General features: G+C 41.2%; 1 protein-coding gene across 2 annotated transcripts in view; it reads left to right on the forward strand.

The window, feature by feature from the left end:
* The first annotated feature begins 2362 nt into the window (after nucleotides 1-2362).
* The window catches only part of plekhg4 (pleckstrin homology domain containing, family G (with RhoGef domain) member 4), a 56908-nt gene continuing 35451 nt past the window's right edge, over nucleotides 2363-23819 (forward strand). For both annotated transcript variants that reach the window (XM_074666341.1, XM_074666340.1), the window contains exon 1: nucleotides 2363-2520. In XM_074666341.1, coding sequence (XP_074522442.1) covers nucleotides 2518-2520 — 3 coding nt within the window. In that variant the 5' untranslated portion in view covers nucleotides 2363-2517. The remainder of the gene's footprint in view (nucleotides 2521-23819) is intronic.

Below are 23819 nucleotides of genomic sequence, written 5' to 3' on the forward strand. Positions count from 1 at the left end.
AGAGAAAGAGACAGCTAAAGGTTGCTACCACTAAATAAAACCAGAGAGCAGAGCATGATAATGGACTCAGAAGTCATTTACACCTGGTTTCGACATGCCTTCTGGGCCTTTAGATTAAAATGTGGAGCTCTGAGGATGCATGTTTATGTGAACAGCATTTATTTCCAGTGAGTCACCTGTGATGGTGCAAAACTATCTCTGCATGCTCCTTGATCACCATGCAAGTGTTTTACTAGTTTGTGCAGCACTAAAATTGTCTTTGCAGTGTCTTCTGATGATCTAGGACAGGGTTGCCCTTAGTTTTTGGAAAGTTTATAGAAAGGTAGGATGAAGTAAAGAGAGGTCAAAAAGCATACTAAGTTGGTTCGAACAGCTTCAGGATTCAGCTGAGCATTGTGTTTTAAAAGTCACTGCCATCACAAACAGGTTTCCAGCCTGAGCGCGAGCAACAGATCTGTCATCAGGTGAAAAATAACTCTTTTCCAGGCACAGAGCCAACCGGACAATAAAGCAGCCCAGTTTTGTGTCTCTCTGGCTCGCTGCCATCACATTATCTGCTTCCCCGACCCCAAACTCAGGGGTCAGCTCAGTGTGATGAAGGCAGCAGCTGTTTGTCTCCAGCTGTGACTGCAGTTCAAACTGGACTCTGACTGGAAGCTGTGGGAGTGGAAGCAGCTCAGAGCAGGGTTTTGTCCCTGCTCAGTAAAGAGCTGCAGGTCCACAGTCACATGTGGGATCTGTTAGTGCGGTAATGGATTCAGCAGAGGACGAATCGCTCGGTTCACAACTTCTCTTCATGGCTCACAATAAGAACAGGAGCTGGTGTTTGGTTCCAGTTTAAGATTAATTTGTCTGTCAGTTTAGCCTTCTTCTGCTTCTTTTGGTCTTCCCTATTCACCAGATGTTTTAGCGTTTTGTCCTTCTTCTGGTTCCTTTGTTTGCCCCTCCATCAGGTCTGATTAGATAGGATTTCTAAAGATTGAGGCTGTACCTGTGAAAGAGGTGGAGCAGAGAGTGACAGGCGATCGTCTCGTTCATTGATTTGGATGATAAACACAAGAAAATACTGGATAACAGAGCCCACTTAGCATAGGAGTAGGTGTAATATACGTTGTATGACTGTGATCCACTTCTACCTTCTTTCTACTTCTTTTTCCTTGTGGTTGAAAGTTATATCAACCTTGCCCTACCTGATACTACACCCAGCTATAAAACACATGATAATAAAAGGTTGAACAGGCTGATGATCATATACTGTGGAGAATTTTCTGGACAAAATATCCAAAATATCCAGGCAAGGGCAGGTGGATATCATGACGTCAAATACAAAAGGTCTATAACAAAGGAGAGGTGTAGAAATGTAGAAATGGTTGTGTATTACTTTGGAGGCCCAAAATATATGAGTCGCACACAAAGTTGCAATATGTGTAAAAAACATTATCTTATATATGATTAGTTTGCTACTGTTGAAAATCATTTAATCACTTTAAATCATAAGCCAAATATGGAGTAATTTATCTGTCCTCTATTTGCTCCTTTTTTTCTAAATGCTGTGAAATATTCTCAGTTTTTGGGGACGTCACTTTGGATTTTCTTCCTGATCTAAAAAGGGTCTAAGATATTAAATTTAGCTGATGTGTAGAAAACGAGTACCTTAGGTCACATGTTGCTGTGTTTCCTAAACAAATCTACCTCCACTGGTACCATAGTTATACTGGTTTAGTCACCTTGGGGGGTCCTCAATCAAGAAAAAATCATCAATTTTTATTTTTTTCTGTTTGCATACTTTTATATCAAGTTTAGTGCCTATTTTTATTATAAATCTTTAATACTGGATGCAATATATGTTTACAGATAGTTTCTTGATTTTGAGAGGAATTTCACAACCCCTAAATCAATGTTTGGAGACACCAGGTAAATTTAATTCCTAAATTTAGAAATTGCTTCAGGTAAAAGCTAGTGGTGTTCTGGAATAGAGGTAACATCCTTATCCTTTGTTGCCACTTAAGCCACAGGTCTTTGCTCTTAGGCTCTTGAATTATTAAGAAAGGTTGCTTCCTTTTAGGGATTGAGGAAGATGCTTTAAGTGAAACTGAAAAGTCATCATAAGGCACATAGATTCCATGTAAAATTTGATTTGACATGTCACATATTGCACTAGTACACCTTGATCTGTTTCTGTTTGGGTTATGGCACCGTCAATGTGTCATGGTGTGGATTTATCTTAGGTAAGACAAAAACCTGCCAGCAGAGAGAGACAGAGGGGTGAGGAGGAGGAGGAGGAGGAGGAGGAGGAGGGGGAGGATCCGGAGAAGACTGAATGACTGACTGACAGCTGGTGGGCGGAGCTTAACATGTGAGCAGTTTGACTGTGAGTTCCAGATGAATCAGACCTGAGGGGACACACACAGACACACACACAGTGAGACGCTCTCCCCAGAGAGACAGAGAGAGACAGACAGAGGAAAATGACCTTAAAGTGGAATATACTGCTCCAGACTACACACTGCAAACACCATGGTAAGGCCACTAACACAGCAACACACACACACATGGGCTACAAGACATGCTGATTGTGTCCATGTGTGTGAGAGCTGAAGCCGGGTCTTTGATGGGGGAGGGGGCTGCAGGGGTGTAGGGTTTCAACCAAGGTGTATGCTTTAGACATTTGCCCTGAGGTGTGTGTTTGTGTGTGTGTTTTCAGCCACTTAAACAGTCATTACAATTTGTGTGTGTGTGTGTTTGCAGTTTGTATAGGGAGGTATTCTTGATGAATTTATCTCAGGTACTTTGTCAAGTTTGCTTGTGTTTACATTATCAGTATAAAAATAACTATATTAAGGGCAGTTGATTTTGCAGTAAATGTGAAAATATCCTTTTTAAAAGTTTTATTTGAGACAAAACAGAGACCGTCAGTAAGAACAGATTTAGTAAGAAACAGCTGAATCCAAAATCAAGACTCTAAATCAATAAGTTATATTTTATATGTACTTCTGTTTTGACAAGTTAAGGAATTGTCAACGTAACCGTCTCTAGAAATTCCCTTTTTACTGTGAGTGTCCTAAAAACACAAAATTCTCTCATCAGTCTGCACTGACAGTTGCGAAATAAATCTGAAAAAACATGTTTTCAGATTTGATGAAGGGCAACATGTTTGCCTATCAAACTTTAAGGAACAAGAAATGTTTGATTTTACTGCAGTACATTTCCACGGTGGTGATATTTACCTCTTACTGTGTGGTATTTCTGTGGACACAGAGACACAGATGGTGATGTTGTTTCTGTCCTGTTGTGGATCATCAGCATGTGAAGGACTTTTGTGGTGTCAGTGGGAGTCTCTGTTTTGTCCCTCAGCTTTTCCTGGAGTTACTCAGTATTTTAGTTTATTAAAATGTTTGGTTTATTATGAGTCTAAGTCAAACTGGAATTTTAACCACCTGAAAACACGTTGGTCTGACTGAAATTCAAAAAGCTGGATGAACACACCTGGATAATGCAGTCGGGGTTTGATTTTCTTTTTTACACATGTGCACCTCAGTTAACTGCAAACTCCACAGTTTGCACACCAGATTCTGATCCAGGAGTGTATCAGCATGAATGCATGGAAGGATGTATGGAGTAAACATTAAAGAGGATTAAACCAGAGAAACTCATATCCTATGTAACAAAAGTGCAGACTTAACTTACAACCTGCTGTACCACCTACAAACAGTTAAACCTGGTTTATACATCAGTGTTGAATCTACGCCTTAGTGGCCAGCAGTCCTAGATGCTACTTACTTTTGGGTCTGAAACATGTCTGTTTTCAGTCCCACTATGTTTGCTGCTTTTTCACAGCAGTTTTGAACATGTTTTGTTTTAGTGCAGCCGGAAGGTGTTGTCTTACATCATACAGCAAACTATTAAGGGCTAATTATACTTTTGCCTGGCTCCGTTCTCGGGTGGCGTGCGCACCTCAATAGAGCGCAGTGGCATTTATGCTTGGCGTATTCTCCGTTGTAATATTTACCGCAAAGACAGGGAGCGGTAGAGAAAAAAATGTTACAGAAAGCAGTAAAAGGAACCAAAAGACGAAGAAGTGAAGTCACATGGACCAAACATAAGGACCAAAACAATGGCGGCACCAAAGTTACGAATGAAGGAGGAGGAATTATTATGTTTACTGTTGTTGAGCAGTCAAAAGCAGTGCCGGAGAAGAAGGTTGTCTGTCAGCCCGTTGCATGCAGCGAGGCATCTGGATAGGGAACACACCCAGCTCGTGAAACTCATGCGGGCTGTAGATGAGGAAATGCACTTCAGCTACTTTCGCATGTCTGTACACCGCTTCGATGACCTGCTGTATCGGATCAAGCCGTTCCTGCAGCACGAAAGGACCCATCGTTGTCCGGTCAGTTTACAGGAAAGACTGAAAATCTAGAAGCGCCACTCGCAGCTCTTGAGACACGTTTGAAAATTTTGGAGGTGCACGACCACGCAAAGCGCCAGCGCGCCCGACTGTCGCGAATTGCGCACCTCGCGACCACGCGACTGCGTCAAGCATAAACTAGGCTTTACAAAGAGGGGCATAGGGGAGATGAACTGTACTATTGACTTGTGGTGATTCTGAAGATAAAGCCTGTTCTGCAGATCAATAACGGGGCTTTAGGTTAGCGATAGTCACATTTTGAAGGACATAAAAACACAGAAATATAAACCAGGCGGTAGCCCCTACTTTTTAGCCAGTTGTCATGAGTAGGGATGTCTCGATCCGATACACTAATCTGTATCGGTGCCTGATATGGCAACTTTTGGTGAATGGAATAGCATCAGATTTCATTATGTGATCGGGATCGATCCAGTTTTCACATGTTTTCACATGTTTTCAGCACTGTCACGCTTCACGGCTGCTGTAATTCAAACCCCGTTGCAAACATGTTGTGTGGGACTACTTCTCTTTGGAAAGCAATGATAGTGAAACAGGGTCTTGTAACATCTGTAAAGTGAGAGTTCCTCGAGGAGGTACCAACAGGGCTCACTTTAATACAACAAACATGATTCATCATTTACAACAGAATCACCCAACGATTTATCAGAGAAAGGTATCAAATCAGCAAAACATATCATGGAAAAATTGGACCAGGACATCATAAGTAAGATGTTGGATCATTGGCATGACATACAGTAGAGTCAGTTCTGGTTGCTAAAGAGTCTCTGGATTCTGGTTTTAGCCCCTTATGGTTAAACATTACTCCTCAGGTGTCTGATGTGGTAATGATCACCTAAGCGAGAGCTGCGTGCCCACTCCTCTATAGTCTCAACAAATCATCTCTGTAACATAAATGTTTGGGAGCACAAGCTTTCAGTCAAGTTCACTCTTTCATTTGCATAAAGCAGCAGAGTGCAAACTGTTGATGTGTGCAAACTTTGCTCGTAGCGAGACGTGTTTACAGAGAGACAAACAGCCAGTTAGGAGCAGACAGACAGGTTTTAAACACAGCCTAAGTTTATCAAGTTCACCCCAAACATCTGAAGCATTCTCCTCAAGCATTCTCACCCTCAAGTTTAAAACATTTTACACTTTAAGCACCGAAACCAACTCAAGACAGACCACTGAAAGGGCCACGTCACATAGCAGCTTTTATTTTGGAAGTTTATTAACAGGAAGTGAAAGAAAACTTGGAATAAGGAAGTCATGGATTATAGATTTGAGATACCAGGGATTCACATGCTGAGAGAAGTGATTTTTGATTGTTATTATCTTAGCTATAAATAGTTTTTTTGTTCTTTCTTCTAAGAAAAACTTGTTGAAATGTAAAAATAAAGAAATAAGTTTAGAGATCTTTCGTCTTATAGATTTAAACATTTAGATATGGGAATGTTGTGGCTGTGCAGCAGCTGATCTCCAGTTTTCAGTCTTGTTTTTGGTCCTGGTTTCACCTCAGGAGGTTTGGGAGATTTTCATGTTGATTTCCTCTGTACCAGAAGAGAGTTAAACAAAAGGAGTAAAGAAACCTTCGGCTGTTGTTTCAGTTATGTCATTGCGCTCTTTGTGTCTCATTACACACCTTAGCAAGGATGTTGTGTTTCCAAGGACACACTGTGTGTGATTGTACACACTCATCGGGGTGTGTTTTCATGGCTGGAGTCATTTTGTTAAAAAAGAGACAAACACAAGGGCAGACATGTTGGATGAAGAAATCTGATTTAATTCAGACTCAAACCTGAACCTGATAGGAATCAGCTTTTCATATGAAACACGTGAGACCTGAGTTATCTGAAACCTTGGTTTGGAAAAATTCCTGTCCTTGCTAAACTTTGTGATTTGGAAAAGTTGATTGACAAAAAAAGGGAGGTAAAACAACATTTTTAGTCTCAATATTGGAGCCACCTTTGTGTTGTTGAAGACAACGTTGAAAAAGGAAAGAGAAGTTAGAGAAGTGAAAGAAGTTAGCTGCTTGAAGTTGTTTTTTTGTCTGTGTGATTGTGCCCACCTGATCTTGAAGTTAAAGTTTAATAGAGGTCTGCAGACGCTTTAAGGCGTGCTGCCTTAAGCCAAACTGCTGCTGACGTCGTCACAGCTCAACAGGAATGAATCGTCCTGCTGTTTGGAGACATGCTTCCTCGTATTGATCTGCGCTGACCCATGACTCAGAGACCGTGTGATGTTATGCCATCATGTTAATGATGTTGGACCCTGATGTCACTGAGGTTAGACCGCTGCGGCTGCCTGGGTTTATTGCCTTTTAACCCTTCACTGACTTAAAAACCCTGTCACTTTTATTGGAAGATTAATGCCAGCAGAGCCGGACTGAATCAATGTGAAGAAGCTGTTCCTTATCTTCCAGTTCCGATTTTTTTAAGTGTGATTTATTGTCATGTTTTCTGAGTAGGTGCCTTTTTTAAAATTATTTTTCTGTTGCAAACATCAGTTTGAGAAGTCACAACAGCTTCCTGGTGGTCTTGTCCAGCACATTTGCTTCTCAGATTTGAAGACAAAGAGAGATTTTGTGGACTGTAAAACATAACCGGCATCCTGTCCAAAGACAGCTGGAAGAGGCTCCGGCCTCCCTGTGACCCTAACAGAAGAAGCAGTGGAGCTGATAGACGGATGGGCGAGAAACTGGTGTGACATTGTGTCCTGAATACTTTCCAGCGTAAAGACAAACTCTCCTCGAGAATTTTTTAGTTTCACTGTTTTAAATACAGTTTTTTTAGTTAGTTAACAAATCTGCATCACACACGTATGTCCTTTAATGACTTTCTTCTATTTATTTGGATGCAACAAGAGCAGGATCTGTGTGATTGAAATTCCTCTCCTGCAGAATACGGTCACGGTGCAGCTCGGCAGAAACAGATGCTCCCCTGCTAAAAACAGTGCCTATAGATGATGTGTGTGAGAGATAAACGATGCACAAAACAGATTACAGTCAACTAGGGGTGTGCATTTCAAGAAAAATTACTTTTCAAAAGTCACTGCCAACTATTCACCGATTATTTGCAGACTTTAGGAGATAAAGATTAATTAAATGACTGCTGAAAGTGAGTTAGATGTGTTAAAAAAAATGCATATGAGCTACATATTTTAGGGGTGCATCACAATAGTTAGGTCGTGATGAGATAGTGTCATGATTTATCACAATATCACAATATTGTGATATATTATGATATTCTACACAGTTGAATAGGAAAAAAATAGGGGTGCTGTTTATGTAAATCAAAATATTACTCAAAGTTAAAAGGACCAAAGAAAACATTGATGTCTATGGTGTACTGACTTGCTCAGTGCAACAAAAACCAACATTATCAAGTTTAGAAATTAGATATTTTAAATATGCTTTGAGATTATATTTATCAGAGAACCTATTGGCAACATACAGGGTAGTAGCTCTTCGGCCTCATCTGCCACCAGTTTTTATTTTTACAGAAATATCAATAATTAAAGTTGAAATATGGATATTGTATCAGAGGTCAAAGAATCACAATATATTGCTGTATTGTTATTTTTTACAAACCTCTTACGTAAATATTCTGTCTTGACTGAGCAAAGTTTGCACTCATTGTTTGTCAAGTTTTGTTTATTACTTTTTGTTTAAATTCCTCCTGTAGCTCTTTGAGGCAGAAGTCTCAATTTTTTTTGCCACTACTGAATTTCACCTAGTCTACCAGCAAATGGCACTTTTCTTTCTCCTGTTACTAAGATGTTTTATAAATGTTATGATGAAAGCTTCAAAAGCCTTGCACACACCTTTTCTGAAAAGTAATTTAAATTTAAGTTATTAAGATAAGTCATCATCACCTAGATGATTCAATATTTTTCACAAATATTCAGAGAAAACATGTTCCCTAATGTTATGTAACTGGAGGCAGCGGTGAAATAACCCTCATTTAGCCAGGATCGATGTTTTGAACCTGGACTTGGCATTTGTTTTTCCAGCATATCAGATCCTTGTGGGACACCATCCAAAAACAATAACTCAGTTATCTTATTCGTTCTGAGCATAGCACAACAGTTTCATCACCAACAAAGTGTCCACTGATGATGATGAGAAATGAACAGCATGAGAAGCAGCAGCATGTTCTAACCCTGACAGATGGTGACTCAAATCACCTGAGTGTTCACACTTGTAGTTTGGCCTTGCTCGGCATAATGCAACATAATCCCCTCAGCCCACGCTGCAGAGTTAGCCAATCAAAGTTTTACTGGTTCACATTCCTGATAGATGAGTTTGTCACGTGGATGGTGCGGTCGTACTGTTTATGTAGTGATAAAGTGACTGTTGCTGTGAGAGGAGAAACAGATCTTTTACTCATTGCTGAACTTTGTGAATCACTGCATCGCCTCAGCTTGGCAGCAGAGCGTGTAGAAACACGTCCAGAACAACACGACCCCTGCGTGTTTTCACCGCACTGTGTTCTCACAGATAAATGCTGGCTGAGAGAGTCATGAGTGCATTAAAACTGGAAAAAAAAAAGAAAATAACAAGACATAACAATAACAGCACATAATAACACATCATCTGAGTCCCCATGCCCTGGAGGGGAGGAGGCAGTTTTGTAGATATTTTCACCAAAAAGTAGCCACACATGGTGGAGGAGAAAGTATCTTTTGTGTCCCTTGACATTTACATCAGTGTGTTTATAATCTGATGCCCAGCAGCGCTGCACTCAAATGGACACACAGAGATAAAAGGAAGGGGACATTTTCTTCAGAGACTTTGAATCTGTGATGTTCAGACTTGTTGAGGGAATGGCGAGGCAGCGGGGGTGGCACAGTCCTGAGACCTGCAGGAATGTCAGGAGCACTTTCATAATGGACTGATACTGATGGATGGAGGCTGATGAGGTCACATGAGGAAAAACAAGCACAAAGTCACGACATGTCATTATTTAATCTATAGCTTTAATCAAGAATATCTGATTCAATGGACTGTATTTTTCATCACGTTTCTCAATATATAATGAGCTTTGCAGATACACTGCTGTAGGACTCCATCCCTCATAGTATTCGGTAAATTTAACTGCAATGTCTCAGACCTCAAATAGAGTTGACCTTCATACCCCTCATGTACTGCTGCAGACATTGTAATTGTATATTTTACTCCAGTTATGCAGCTATTCCTGCCTGAGATCCAAAATATTACAGCCAGACATCAAGTTGCATTGGCTGTCCATAAATATCCAGCAGTGTTTGGAAAACAGAGCTGAAAATATCAGATAAACCAATGAGGTGCCAGGGGAGCGCTGTCCTCCAGTCACAGATGGAAACTCCATCAGGATGCGTTACGAGCATACGGTAAAATGCAATCGAGGGACTGCAGATGTTGATGTTTAAGACAGTTATAAGAAATTATTGGTCTTCCTGTGGAGGGTGGAAACAAAACAGAGAAATGTAAAGAGTTCGTAGAGTAGTAAACAGGATTTATTATTGCTATGTTACTGGATTCTAAAGTTAGCACGAGAACAGACAATCAATAATAAATTGAGAGAATGAAAAAAGTTTTGCTGCAGAAATTTCAACTCTAGGAAGCTGGAATGGAAAAAGAAAAGTTGTTAAATGTGACAAATTCTTTTGGACAATACCCAGACCAACAGCAGATCAAGATCAAGGAGACCCCAAGAGCAATAGAGAGCCAGAAAAGGTGGTGTCAAGACCAAAACACAACAAATACTTAGAGAAGGCAGGACAAGAAGTTGTCTTTAAGGGACTTGAGCTGGGTTGAGAAAAAGACTTAGAGAGGATTTAACGAAGACAAAACCAAGACTAAGTTATAGAGAGATCAAACAGATGCGTATCAAGAACAAGTCAAAACCAGGACTTTAAGAATTGAGGCTGAGTGAAGGTGAAACCTGGATGTGTTGAGACCGATCCAAGTCCAAGACAATGGCATGGAGAAACAAGTCCGGAGTGGTTAAAAACGAGGCTGGGACCAAGACTTTGAGGGCCGACCCCACAACAAGACTGTGATTGAGTCAAGGCCAAAACCAATGAATGGAACTAAGGCTTTGAGGGTCATAGATTTAGTCAAGGCCAAGACTTGAAGAGGTAAAGGTCAACTTAAGTCCCTCAAACTTTCTTTAGTTACGTATATTTTAAGACGAACACTCTCACTCAAGCTGCTCTACAAGATCCACTTTCCAAAGCAGAAAAACTCAGAAAACACAGTAATTTACAAACATGACAGCAGTTTTTAAATTTCTATAAGACCTTTCTGATGCTTGATTTTTGTCTTATTCCAAGATGAAAGTTACAGGAGCAGCCCAAACACTTTCATCCAAACCATGAAATCAGCTTTGAACAGAAGAAACTCTGAAAAGAAATGATCATCTCTCAAAGGCCCAGTCTACAAACAGAAAGAGGCCTCCCATGAGCCGGACCGCCTCAGCTCTCTGGATCATGTTTAACACACTGACCCACTGGGCACCTCTTCAGGTCCTGATGGAAGCTGTTGTCACGCTTCCTGTCTACGGGTCAGATATCAGGGAAAGGAGTTCACCCTCTGGACCTGAAGGCTTCAGCTCACCCTGAAAAGCTTTTATATCCCCTGACTTGTCAGTGACAGGAAACGTCCATTGTCTGCGGTATTGAGTGCCATGTTGTTGGTGGACTACAAAGTCCTGGCGTCGGACAATGGGGCAGTATTCTTACAGATCCAAAGGCGTTTTTCATCTTCTTGCTCAAGCCTGTCTGAAACTTGAAGCCCTTTGGACCCCTCACTTCCATCCTTTGGCAAAACACCCGCCATGTGGAGACACACGGCACCCTCCACCTTAACCTGACACCCACACGAGAGACGATTCCCTGCGGACCATTAAATTCTGACCCACTTCAGTGAGAGGTGAAAGCTGCTTACGTTCACTGACTGCTTAAAGACCCTCAGATATTTACAGATACGGATATTGATCCATCTGGATTTACATTCATGAACTTTTATTCATCTGTCAATACCAACATACATGAACATTTTCTGCAATATTGATTATCACTTTTTCTTTTCCAGAAATTAAAACAAAAAGGACATAAATGATGCCTTCACTGGGATAACAAACCATAAACAGCAGCAGAACCGGTTCCTCTGCTTGTTCTAAACTGGATGTCACAAGTATCAGATGATTATTTGGATTAAAAGCAGGATCATTTCCTATTGTTTCAGCGTTGTTTTGTTGCAGTGCAAATAGCCAGACCGAATAAAACATGTTCTGTTAAAATCACGTGCCTGAACAACAGGACGTCAGGACAAACATGAGGAACAAAATTTGCTCCTTTGACTCCAACTTCTAGCGAGCTGAGATAAAAACTTGTACATTTGGATGTAATTTAGTAGCAGTTCCCTTTTCACTTATCAAGTCATGCATACTTCAATCACAAAAACAAACATCTTGCATGGATAAATGTGTTTTGAAGTTTGTTTGAGTCTAGAACTAAGACTAGACTAACTCATCTTTTTGTGTGTTGGTATGGTGACTGTATCAGACTAGGTGATCACACAGTCGTTAATTCAGCATTCAGATGTGTTTGCATTGAGCATGATGGAAAAGACTTTGTCAGAGGGGGCTCTCAACATACCTGTTCTATCAAATTGGCAGAAGTTGGGGCAGGCCTCCAGCGGTTGGCTCGGGTTTGAGTCAAACCTGCAGCCTGTTTCCTGCAAGTCACTCCTCATTCTTACCCTGTATTCTGCTTTATTCACTTTCCTTTCCTCTCTGAATTAAGGCAGGAAAGTCTCCAAAAATATCTTTGGGCTGTTGAGCAAATTATCTAAACCTGGTTTGGACATGGCGACCCAACTCAGGTGTTAAAACAGTCACAGTAACTGCCAAATTTTTCTTAAAATACATACGTTTTTATGTTGTATTAGCCTAAGCTAATAAACCCTCTTGTTTTAAATATTACGGAGAGACTCTGGGGTGAAATTCTTCAGCAAAGGAAACTTACTGGGAAATTAACCTTGAGCCACTGAGACTATGAACCAAAAATAGCACATTCTTCACTTCAAAATAACATGGGTCATTATTCTATTTCTGTCACTTACCCAAAGAATGACACGTCAATGACACGTTATTAAAGGCAAAAAGCTTCAAAAGTAGTGCCAAACTATAGGTCCACACAGCTTAAAACAGGCACAAGAAATCATGTTGTGACTGGTCTTCACACAGTGAGAAATGAGACCTTTCTCACGTGTTAGATTGAAGAACTTCCTGAGTCTTCCTGAGCTCACCTTGTTCATCATTTTGCTCCCAACTCTGACAGGTTGTTAGTCTGACATCTCACTCTGTATCCCTGAGATTATGATTTCTACCTTTGCAAGGTAAACCGTAAATTTTTTGTCCTCCTGCAGCCTCTTTGAGCCCGTCTTTGGTCAGAGATTAGCTCAGTGCTTAAATCACAGCAGGTCCCCGAGGGCCTGAAGCATTACCTCTTTATTTCCTCAAAGAAGCTCAGAGGAGCTGCCCTGACGTCTGCACAGCTGGGCTCCTCTTATTAAGCGGGAATCATTCAGTGCCTGTGAGACGCTCAAATCTAATCTCCTGTTGGAGGAACTCACTGCGTGTCAAGGTCATCGCTCGGCACTATCAGTCTCAGCTCAGTGGCGCCTGCCTTTACAACAGCCGGTTTGGATGTCTTTGTCCTCCTCTCATGGGGAGAGGTTTGTGTCAGTGTGGGATGAATCGACCTCCCCCCCTCATCCCAGCCTCGGCTTCAGCTGCTGTCCGCTCACATGAAGGTGTGAACTCCTGAGAAAACACAGGAGGCAGTTGCAGAGACAACAGGCAGTGAAGGCTGGTTGTAAATGCTGTTTGGTTTGAAGAAGCATGCTGAGGTGATACCTGCAGAGTGCAGACTCTCTGAAAACTTCAACACAGAATGCATCTTTTTCTCTCACTGCCAGAATCACCTACGAAGAGTGGACTCTTTTCTTTCATGTCTCTTTTCTTGTTTTGATAAAAAAAAAAAAAGACAAAACATACTTTTTTCATCAAGTTCATCACGGGCACCCCCACTCTTTGATCCTCTCAATGATCTCCGTCGTCTTTTCTCACAATCACGCCACTCTTTCTCTCTGAACTACCACGACACATCCACAGTTTGTGCGTGAGCTGACGGAACTTTTCTGACTTGCAGCGTCTCGCTGTGTCCCTGTCATCTCACATCTTCTCCTCATCTCCATGCTGAGCTCTCATCCAGAAAGCGCACCGCTCTCACCCACAGTAGTTTGTGAGCATGATTTTGATTGACAAGCTCCACCAGACCCTGCTTCTACAGACATCAATGGCAGCGAACAGGGACATTTCAATATTGGCCCTTTGAAAAAAATTTACATTTACAAATCTTCTCCTCTTGGTGTATTCATTTGATTAGTCACGCTCTACCATTTTGAAATGTCTTTTATATGAGATTAAATTGCAATTAATTTAGATTAATTAATTGCCTATCTTGTAATTAATTGGATTTTTATAATCACCAATAGCACTTATTTAATCATAACAGTTGGATTGTTCAGTTTGTGAGAAAAACTTTGCAGAGTTAACAATTATTCTGATCAGTGAGTCTGAGCTGTGCTGCTACAGGCAGGTGGATGAGTTTAGAAATGGAGGAAATGGGCATCAGAGTTGGATTAAAGTCAAGACTATGATGGGAAAACTGTGCGTATCATATCATTGTTCTTTGTCAACAGCGTGCACCAACCATGAACATTTTTGCTGCCAACTCACTGAAGCGAATGTTACTTAAGGACCTTGTCTGAGTGTCCATTCTCTTGCGTACATGCGGTGAGAAAAGTGAAAGAGGGAAGAGTTAAAGATGAATGACATGACCTCACCCACATTGACTTACAGAGGCTTTATATTAAATCCCTGCGTCAGCCTCATAGAAGTATTTCTGCCACAAGACAGGCCGATGACAGGGAACTGTGAGGTGGAGATGTTGCCAAGATAAAGCTGTTTCTTTCACGCCTCAACAAAGAAGGGAATAGTTGCTAAAACTTGCTAAAAGTTGCACCAAAATATAACTTTTGCATGCAACCAAAATTGCACGATTTTCTTTGTGTTGCTGAAGGTAATGTGCATATTTTTGTTATCTTCCCCAGACAACGCCTAGATGCACTTTATGCAGAAAGAGGGGAACACACTTCCTTCCTACAAAATCTAAAGACCAGGGGGGTAAACTACAAAAATTCACGTTTGGTGCTTGTGAATTGTAAGCAGGTTGTACATAGGGCTTTGAAATTCAAAAAAAAGGAGAAACAGGAGCTAGAGACAGAAAATCAAGAGTTGGTTATTCAAGGAAAACTGCATGAAATGACCCCCTGATGGCAAAGGCTAAAATGCTTTCTGTCTTTGGTTGTTGCACAATTGATGAGCTACACAGAAAGCCTTTCGCTATCACTGCCGAGGTTGGTTACTGTAAGATACTAATTTCTTGTTTCCTCAAAAGATCCTGAGGGGTGTGGAATGAAAAAGATTTGGGGTAGATACAGAAAGTTCACTTGCAATGAGCGAGAGGAACTGACAGGATGTCTGTGAAGACACAGGCCGATCCTCCATCCAAGTTCAGGCTTTTACTGCTGCTGACTGCACTCAAATAACATCCAGTTTTCTGCTCTGTTACCATCCCATCCTCTCCCAACAGAGGTTTAAAAGCCCCCCCATAAATATATTTATACATCCATGCCCAGTCGACAATGAAAGTAAAGTTAGCCTTTAATAAGGTGAGGAAACTCGTGAAATCTGAGATCTAACTTTAGGCTTGGTTTGATGACTTCCTCCTCCACCTGTCAGTGTCAGTTCACAGAAAAGAAAGGATCATCATGTGATGGACTTGAAGTCGTTTTTCACATCCTGTTAAAACATTTGCAGGTTGTGAAAGTTGCTGTAGTGTGGCAGTGCCCAATGTGTTTGTGTTTGTACTTCTGTAGCTTCAGTTGACGTACAGAATGAATCGACTGTTCGTACACATTCCTGATCTCAGTTGAAACATAACATCCTGATACGCTGTCTCATCTCACACCTCGTGGTTTCCCCCCGAGCTCCAACTGTTGCTGCACACACACGCCGCGATCACTTTACAGCTTTCACATTAATCTCTCTCTGTATCTGCTCAGCTCTCGTTCCAGCTCGTCATTCAGACAGCCCCGATACAATCTGACAGATGAAACCTGGATCCAGTGTGGCTTTAAACAAGCTGCAGCATGAAACGACAGACAGAGGTGAAAACAACAATGAGAACAAAGCAAAGTCATTATGAGAGGAAATGTAGGAATGAGGAAATAAGAAGAGCAGACGTAAAACAACACCAGAGGAGCTTCATGGGAGTCTCACACGGGACTCAGATTACCTGTGGACCTCCTCACTTGCATAAGAGTTCAGAAAACAGAGGGGTTCTGTGTTTTAATCCTGTGTGTAATCTATAAAGTAAAATTCCTCCAATAATTAAAGCCATAATTCACCTGGGGTCACCTGATAATATTACAGCTAAATATAATAAACAGCTTCTTTGAGAGGAAACGTGATGAATGACGGGATCTACCAAGTTCAGCTAAATGAACCCCTGATGTGTTTATGTATCAGACAGTGAGAGGTGTGTAGATTTGTTTTTATTAGTTTGCGGCTAATTTTTGTTTTCTTTTCTAACGCTGCCAGTTATATGCTAACTAATGTAATCATTGTTGTGTTATTCATCCTTTAAAAATCCCCATCAGTGATGGACATATGACCGAACTGTCTGCAGCTTTTGCATCACAACCGATTTGGGAATCCCAGAAGAGCAAATGTATAAAGGCAGTTCAGATTGATTTTTAAAATCTCAATCCTCTGAACGCGCTCTCAACATTTAGTTCTGTGGACATGAAATCTCACAGAATCCATAGTGTCAATCAAAAGCAACATCAACTATCTGACCTGTCGAATCCTGCGTACAAATCTACTAAAAACCTCCCTTTGATGTTTTCGGAGTAATGAAACCGAGCAGCATGACTTATATCCATCCCAAACTAATCTGCATGGTTTTGTTGATGCCAAGGCACTTTGTTACAAGTTACATACAGGAGCAGGTAAGCTGCAGAAGTTTACCAAAAGAAATAGAAAAACAGCACAGGACAAAAATCTGCTGCAAAAGTAATGCCAGGCCTACACTAGACTTCACAAAGATCTTCCATAAGACTGCCACACCAGAAACTTAACATTCAAGTTCACATATATATGACATCACAGAATCTTGTGTGATCAAATGTGGGGATGGGTACCTTTCACATTTGAAACAATACGGTACAAATGCTGAACGGAACCACTTTTGGTGCTTTTGTGTGTGTTTATATGGTGATAAATATCAATTAGTTCAATGATAAAATCTCAAAGTGTTTTAATTAAACATATCTATTCTTCAGTATATAACCTTGCTATGCTGTGTTTATGTCCAGCATGGAAAATTGCCTGCTCTTTCACTCTCTCACAGTCACAAGGATGCGTCTAGGTACCTAGTTATGGTACCATTTGATTTTACTTGACTCGGTACGACAGACAGATTTCAGTCTATACCTATAAAAGTACCTAATTTCGGTACCCATCCCTAATCGAATGTGACTTAGATCATTCGCCAGTCTCGTTTACAATATGTGTTTAGTTGACTTGGCACAGCTTTTACGTCTGATGCTCTTTCGTTAACGCAACCATCCCCATTTTTTTAGCATGGGATGGGCGCTGAGGAGAACATCGACTTGTGACCGTGAGTGATTTTGTATGAACACCCCCTGAACAACAGTAGGAGCAATTTGGGGTTCAGTATCTTGCTCAAGGACACTCCACATGTGACCCCAGGAGCCGGGACCAAACCCCTACTGATTGAGAGACAGTGTTAGAAAAAATGAACAGAAAAAAAACTTCACTAAATTGTTAATAAGTAATAATATTAATAAATGGAAGGAGTAGAAAAAAAATTAAGAAAAATGAATGAACCAATTTAAAGAGGAACAAACAAAAAACCCTCCTTAGGAATCTTGAATATTAAACATGCTTGGTGTTCAAGTATCAACTCCAAACCCTCAAGAATTTTTTTGACAAATAACCTGTTACGATGAGTCACAATTCAGACAACGCCCCCTGATCACTGGATTTAAACCTGGATTAAAATGACCAGGACTAGAGGTGCACGTGTGTTTGTGTGAGAAAATACAACTGATGGCATGCAGAAAACCCTACAAGTAGTATGTGATCAGATACTTCAATAGTAAACTGTGTAATAATATATGACTTTTATTAAGTGATGATCATTCATCATTCTGCAGAAGCGCTGACCTTGATTCGTCTTTTGGTCGTGACTTTCACCTCCAGATATGAACACAATAAGAAAGTATGTGTCACGTGTCTGTTTCTGCCCTGTAGTTTTATTAGCAACATGATTATTTCCCTTTGACCTGTCTGTCAAGGAGGATTTTGATGATTGGCACATTGTCCAACATGCCTTCCAAACACCTGATTCTGCATTTAGAAAGTATTGTAGGTGAGTAGTGATGTTTTGTGTGTGAGACACTCCTGCACATGTGGTATGTGATGCTTAAACACCATCTTCGTTTTTTTCTCTGAGGATACACGGAATAAAACTCTGAGTGCAACCTGAACTTTCACGATCCAGTCCAGTCATGTTGTAGATACATTTCCATTTTTTCACTCTCACGGTTTGAGAAAAATGATTTTCACTTTACCCTCAAGTGTCTGTAACGTGCAGGCTTCACGTTTCAACATCCCAATCGTGTCAGGTTCATTTAGAAAACACGCTTTAAGGGGTTCTCAATCTTATCTCTGACTGAAGGAGGTGTAGAGTGTGAGAAAAGTTCTGTGTTTTTGAGATGCAGCTGCAAATCAGATCTGTTGTATTTTAGCAGTCAGGGGACATTAAAGTTTCAGATTCAGCGTACTTTACTGACAGTAAACACCAAGAGAAGAGAGTTTCATTGCAGCCAGGAGACTGAAGCAACCTGCACTGTCTGCTTGACATCCAGACGTTAGTTTTCTGGCTTTTGGTTCATTTAAAGATGTTTTTGAAGCTTTAAACCTTTCAAGCTGTGCTTCTGTATCGCTTTGTGTAAGGTTGTGGAAAAAAAAACTCCAAAAAAGCAAATTTACTGTTTGTACAAATAGAAAATACCAATCCATTGGTCGTCTTTACTGATCTTAAGGACATTTTTCATTTTTAAATGCATCACTTTGAATTGCACAAGCGTAAAAATAATACATCATGGCCAACATTTCCTCTTCAGGGAACAATCTGGGTGTAGGGGTTCAAAGTAAACAGGGTAACAGCGTGATATGAAGACTTATCTTGGTTTTGTGTCATGCTTGCGCCCAACAACCATCCACCACAAGCGACAGCTGGCCTGATCTGTCACCGTGTTCACTCCTAAGAGGTCAGAGGTCTCGTCTCCTGTGGCTCCCTTGCATTTGGAGCTCCTCCCTCCCTGTGCCATGCCTCCATGATTGGTTACTAAAACAGGTCGTGAACTCAGCTTTTGGGAAACCGTGACCCCACTTAGGGTCTGGTTGTTCAAACACGTGAGCAGCAGAGACGGCGTTAAAGATGTTCCATCACACACAAAGTGACTATAAATATACATTTGTAGGTTCAGTTCAGGATCTGGACTCCAACAGTGACCCTGTTATTAGCTGCACCCTCTTCCTCCACACCCAACAGGAACTGGTTTTTCCATCAGTAAGTCAGCTGAGCCACCGTGGGGATGAATCATGGCCCTCTAGGGAGAGAGAGGCTGCCACTGACTATTCATTAAAACCAGAATAACCTGAGAGATTGGATTAGTTTATCCTAAAGGCTCCATCTGGATGATTAAACAACAGCCTGTTGTCTGTGGTCAGAAACCTGGAAGGCGCTAACACGTGACGGATTCTGTGATCTGAAGCCTGAATTTATGTCCCGGGACTCTTCTGGATCATTAAACAAGGCTGCACGTTTCTACTCTGACACTTGATGGATGTATTTGCACTCCACATGTGTGTGTGTGGGTTGATTTAATACTACAATGCCCATGAAGCTTTGCTGCTAATGTTTTGTTGAAGGATGCAGTTACAAAGTGCCATGGTTTCTAAAAGTTGCACAAACATTAAAATAAGCATACATGTGCAGGGTTTCTTCAGCTCTGTAACTGGCGTATGAAATGCACTCTGGGAGTTGTAGTCCGTCAAACTAAACAGGGTTCTCCATTTAATACACTGCTTTCAGCCGTACTTAATCATCTCTGAGAATTAAAAAAAGATATTTATAATCTTGTTCCGTGAACGAAACTCCTCCTTCTATGTAGTTCCTCTAGGTAATCATGGACAGATGTTAAATGCTCCATCAGAGGTATAAAAAGACTCTGGCATGATGTTGATCACTCCTTGCTTTGTCTATTTGACGTGTTACACTACTTCTTGTCATGATTCGATGATGAGACGTGGATCAGGTCTGTCTGGTCTCTCTGGTCCTGGTTCGTAATACCAAAGTAATGAACTCTGAATGTGATCATAATCATTATCGAGCCATGGCATTTGACTACAGTCGACAACAAGCTGAACATACCTTTTTTTTTTGTTTCTACTGAGCCACATTTGGACTGAGAGACAAAACCTTTTACTCACGAGCTTGTCTGATTTATTTGACTGTATTTTTGTATTTTGGATAAAGTGGCATACTGCCTTCAAGGCCTGAGTCTGGATCAACTTTTCTGAGCTTGGTTAGATAAAATTTTAGCTTGTTTTGAAACCAAGATTTCTACAACAACTGCTTTGTTTCCACAGAGGAGCACCTCTCCATCTGCCCTTGGTGAGTGGCAGTGCCCATCTTTTTTAATCCTCTTTGTTTGCGTTTTAAATTGGTATTTTCAGGCTTTTTATGCCTTAAATCAAAGAGGACAGGACAGTGGATGGATCAGGTCATATGGGAAAAGTGCTGCAGGTTTGGATGCTAACCAGAGCTGTTTACTCGAAAGAAGTTCCCACACGGAGCATGCAGCCTAGACCGCCAGGCGCCCTTGTCTGATTTTTAAGCAAATCACACAGCAGCTAAATCTAGCTTTTTACAATAGTTTCAAACCAAAATGAAGATATTTTTCTGATTAAATAATCTGTAGAAGAGTTTTGAATAAGTCATAAGGTTTGTATACACAAAAGAACGACCAAAGAACTACGAAGATGGAGTTTGGATTGACTCTTGTGTGGAGAATCTCTGCAGCATATTGTTCGTCCAGTCATGCGAATCTGTCTATTTTTGCAGCCTCCTGCAAAGTAACTTTTGGTTGTGTATTTTTGCATCCTTGGCTAGACTTCTTATGTTATCATTCAGGTGTAAGCATCACCTCTATTCTAGTCCGAACAAACCTTCAGTCCAGATTCCCAAAACAAGCTGTATCCTCATGTAGTTTATCTGATGCGTTGAAGCAGTTTTGCGTTGCCCAACTTATTCCAGTTTCACACCCTGATCACAGTATTTAGATTTGAAGACTCTGGGATTTCCTTTCCCTCATTATAAAACAAAAACGCCTCCTCTGCCTGGAGGCACTGACCACAGGAAGGAGCCTTAAACCCACTGCTTTGACCCCTGACCTTTGACCCCTCTCCTAATTGTGTGTTTGTGTTGTGGATGATCTCTGAAGTGAAGCTTTTTGTGTGTTTTTACCTCCAGTAAGAGCTGCAGATGAAGGAATGAATGAATGAAACTCCAAATGAAATAAGATGGTGTGTTTTTATCGCAGAAGTGCGCTCTGTGGAGGATAATGAAGTTATTCAGCAGGGCCGCTGAGTGGGTGGCCTCTTTCGGTCTCATGGGAACCTCACTCGGGCGGCTTTGATGTCCCTCCTCCTCACCCTCCTCACCCCTCCTCACCCTCCTTCACATGGCAGAGCTGCATTCTTAATACTATAATCCTCACAGTTATATACTCTGTATTCCTACAGTTGGATTAACATTTTGTGTGAGCTGAAGTTAGCTCTCATTTCCTTCTTTCTTCGTCTCAGAGATGCTTTCTGTTATTGAATCACACTGGGTTTAATGCTTACAAGCTTCTACATCACACACACAGTTTGTCCAATTTGTAGTGAGGGATTTAGCTTCAGTTCAGGGTTTGGAGGATGATGATGAACAAGGATCGTTTCATACCAGCCTTTTTTGGTGAATTGAAGAAGTTTTATGGTTAAGCATCAGAGTTAGAACTCCTTTCTGCTTTTCATGACTGTTATTTGTAAAGAAGGGACTCTTACGTTAAGAGGAAGACTGTCTCTTTAAAAACTGGGTATGTTGTTTGAGAATAGCCAGGAAATGCAAAAGTAGCTTACAGTAAGCTACCTGATACATGGCTAACAATAATATGTTGCAGCATTTTGGGATTTGATAAACTGCAAAATAATCATGTAATGAAATAATCCAATGTCTGAGTAAATGCAGACCATACAATGCTTTTTAAGGGTGAGGAGCAGGATTAATGTCTCTTGTAACTCTGGGAGGAGCTCAGAGAGATTTTTTTTGTTTGAATTATTGATTTTTTTGAGCTTTTAACCTTTTCTTGAAAGGACAGCTTGAGAGCGAGACAGGAAACATGCACCAAATTGTGTAAGAAAAAGGAATCAATCCTGCAGCCTGTGTAAAACCTAGTACGTCCTTTGTACATGGGGCGCTTGCTCTACCAGCTAAAGCTACATATAGGACCAGAGGATCCAAGAACTTTTTCTCCCTGTTAAAACATTCCCTAAGACCAAATAGTTCCTGCGGCCCATTGTTTGTCAGACCACCGGGCAGAAGACCCAGGCAGATTGTGCTACAGACCGGTAGAGGGTAGTAAGACAATAACGAGGGCTTTTCAGCCCAAAAATTAGAAATAGTGGACTGAGCGCTCCCTTGTTTAAAGCATGAAGACAGCAGAGATGGAGCCATGTTTGAGCTTCAAAAGGAGCCCCGTTGATTGAGGACTTGGGAGGCAGAGGGGCATCCCTAGATTTAGATCATCATTAAATACTTATCTGATGTGGACATTATGACACTTATATAAACGTAAACTAAACTAAGATGCATTCCCCAGGACTAGGCCTGCGCAATATATCGTTTGAACATCGCCGTCGCAATTTGCGCATGCGCAATAGTCACACTGCGCATGTGATGTGACCATCGCATTTCCCCCATTTATCGGAGAAATGGAAAAAAAGCAACTGAAATTGAAACCTATTCTATTTTGTACAGAGTCATGGCCTCCTGGATCCCTTTCCTATACAGTAAACTTCATCATTCACAGATAAACCCCCGTAACCTGGATTAAACGGTATTATAGGAATACAATGGTGTCATTGTGAGTCAACCAAATTCTTCCCAAACAGAGCTATTCAAGTCATCTGGTGAAAATTCTTCTATCTTTAATAATGCAATATATATCGCAAACCCCCCAAAAATTGCAATGACAGTTTTTTCCAATATCGTGCAGCCCTACCCAGGACTTCTTCTGTGTTTGAACAGCTGTTGTCAAACTGTATATCCACTGACATGTTCAGCTGAAGGTCTTCAGTTTACAGGGTCTTTCTTTGAACTGGAACACCAGGACCTGACAGAGACACATTCACGCTATCAGGCTCAAAGAAGACCATTAGGAGTTGTTAAATCAAGTCCATCACAGCTGGGGGTCTGCTTATCGTGGACTGAGGGAGGGGGAAATAAAGGAAAGATGTCCGAGTCAAATATTAACAAGATGATAGCACAGTGATTTCAGAGACATTCAAAACATGTTTCCATGGCTCCTCTGCTTCCGTAAACATGAATCTCCTCTGGTTAATACGAGCTCATCAGCCACAGTCTGGGTTAAGTATGTGGAGTTTGCTTCAGGCCAAAACACACCTCACAAACTGATTTACTGCGGAGTGACAAGTCATGAATTGATAAGGTTAAGCTGTAAAAGGCGATGATGATTTAGCTTCTGAAGCCTCTGTGACACTTAATTTCTCACACACTGAGAGAGTGTTTTAATATTTCTTCTCTTGTTTTTGCCCTGTGGAGCAGCGTGTTGATACCCCTGTGGGAAATTCTGTTGACTTTAGCAGCCGCTCTGATCCAAAAGAGGTTCTGTCTCTGCTTGCGTCAACAGTTTGCACTCATGATCTGTGATTGGTCATCGTTCCTCTCAGCAGTGCAGAAATCCCCCCCTGCAACCCGTGCCACCCTCCACCCTGTGTCATCTGATATCCTGCTGCTAATATTGGCCTTAGAACTGCATTTGGCTGCCAGTTGTTGTGTGTGAATCCTGACCGGCTGAGTCACATCCAGAATATTCACTCCAGCACAGACTGATGGAGAACTCTGTGTGTGTCGCTGGGTGAAAGGG

Source organism: Halichoeres trimaculatus, unplaced genomic scaffold (genome assembly GCF_033239565.1).
Source record: "Halichoeres trimaculatus isolate MK-OKI-2021-1 unplaced genomic scaffold, fHalTri1.1 fHalTri1_scaffold_3, whole genome shotgun sequence".
Taxonomy (NCBI): Eukaryota; Metazoa; Chordata; class Actinopteri; order Labriformes; family Labridae; genus Halichoeres; species Halichoeres trimaculatus.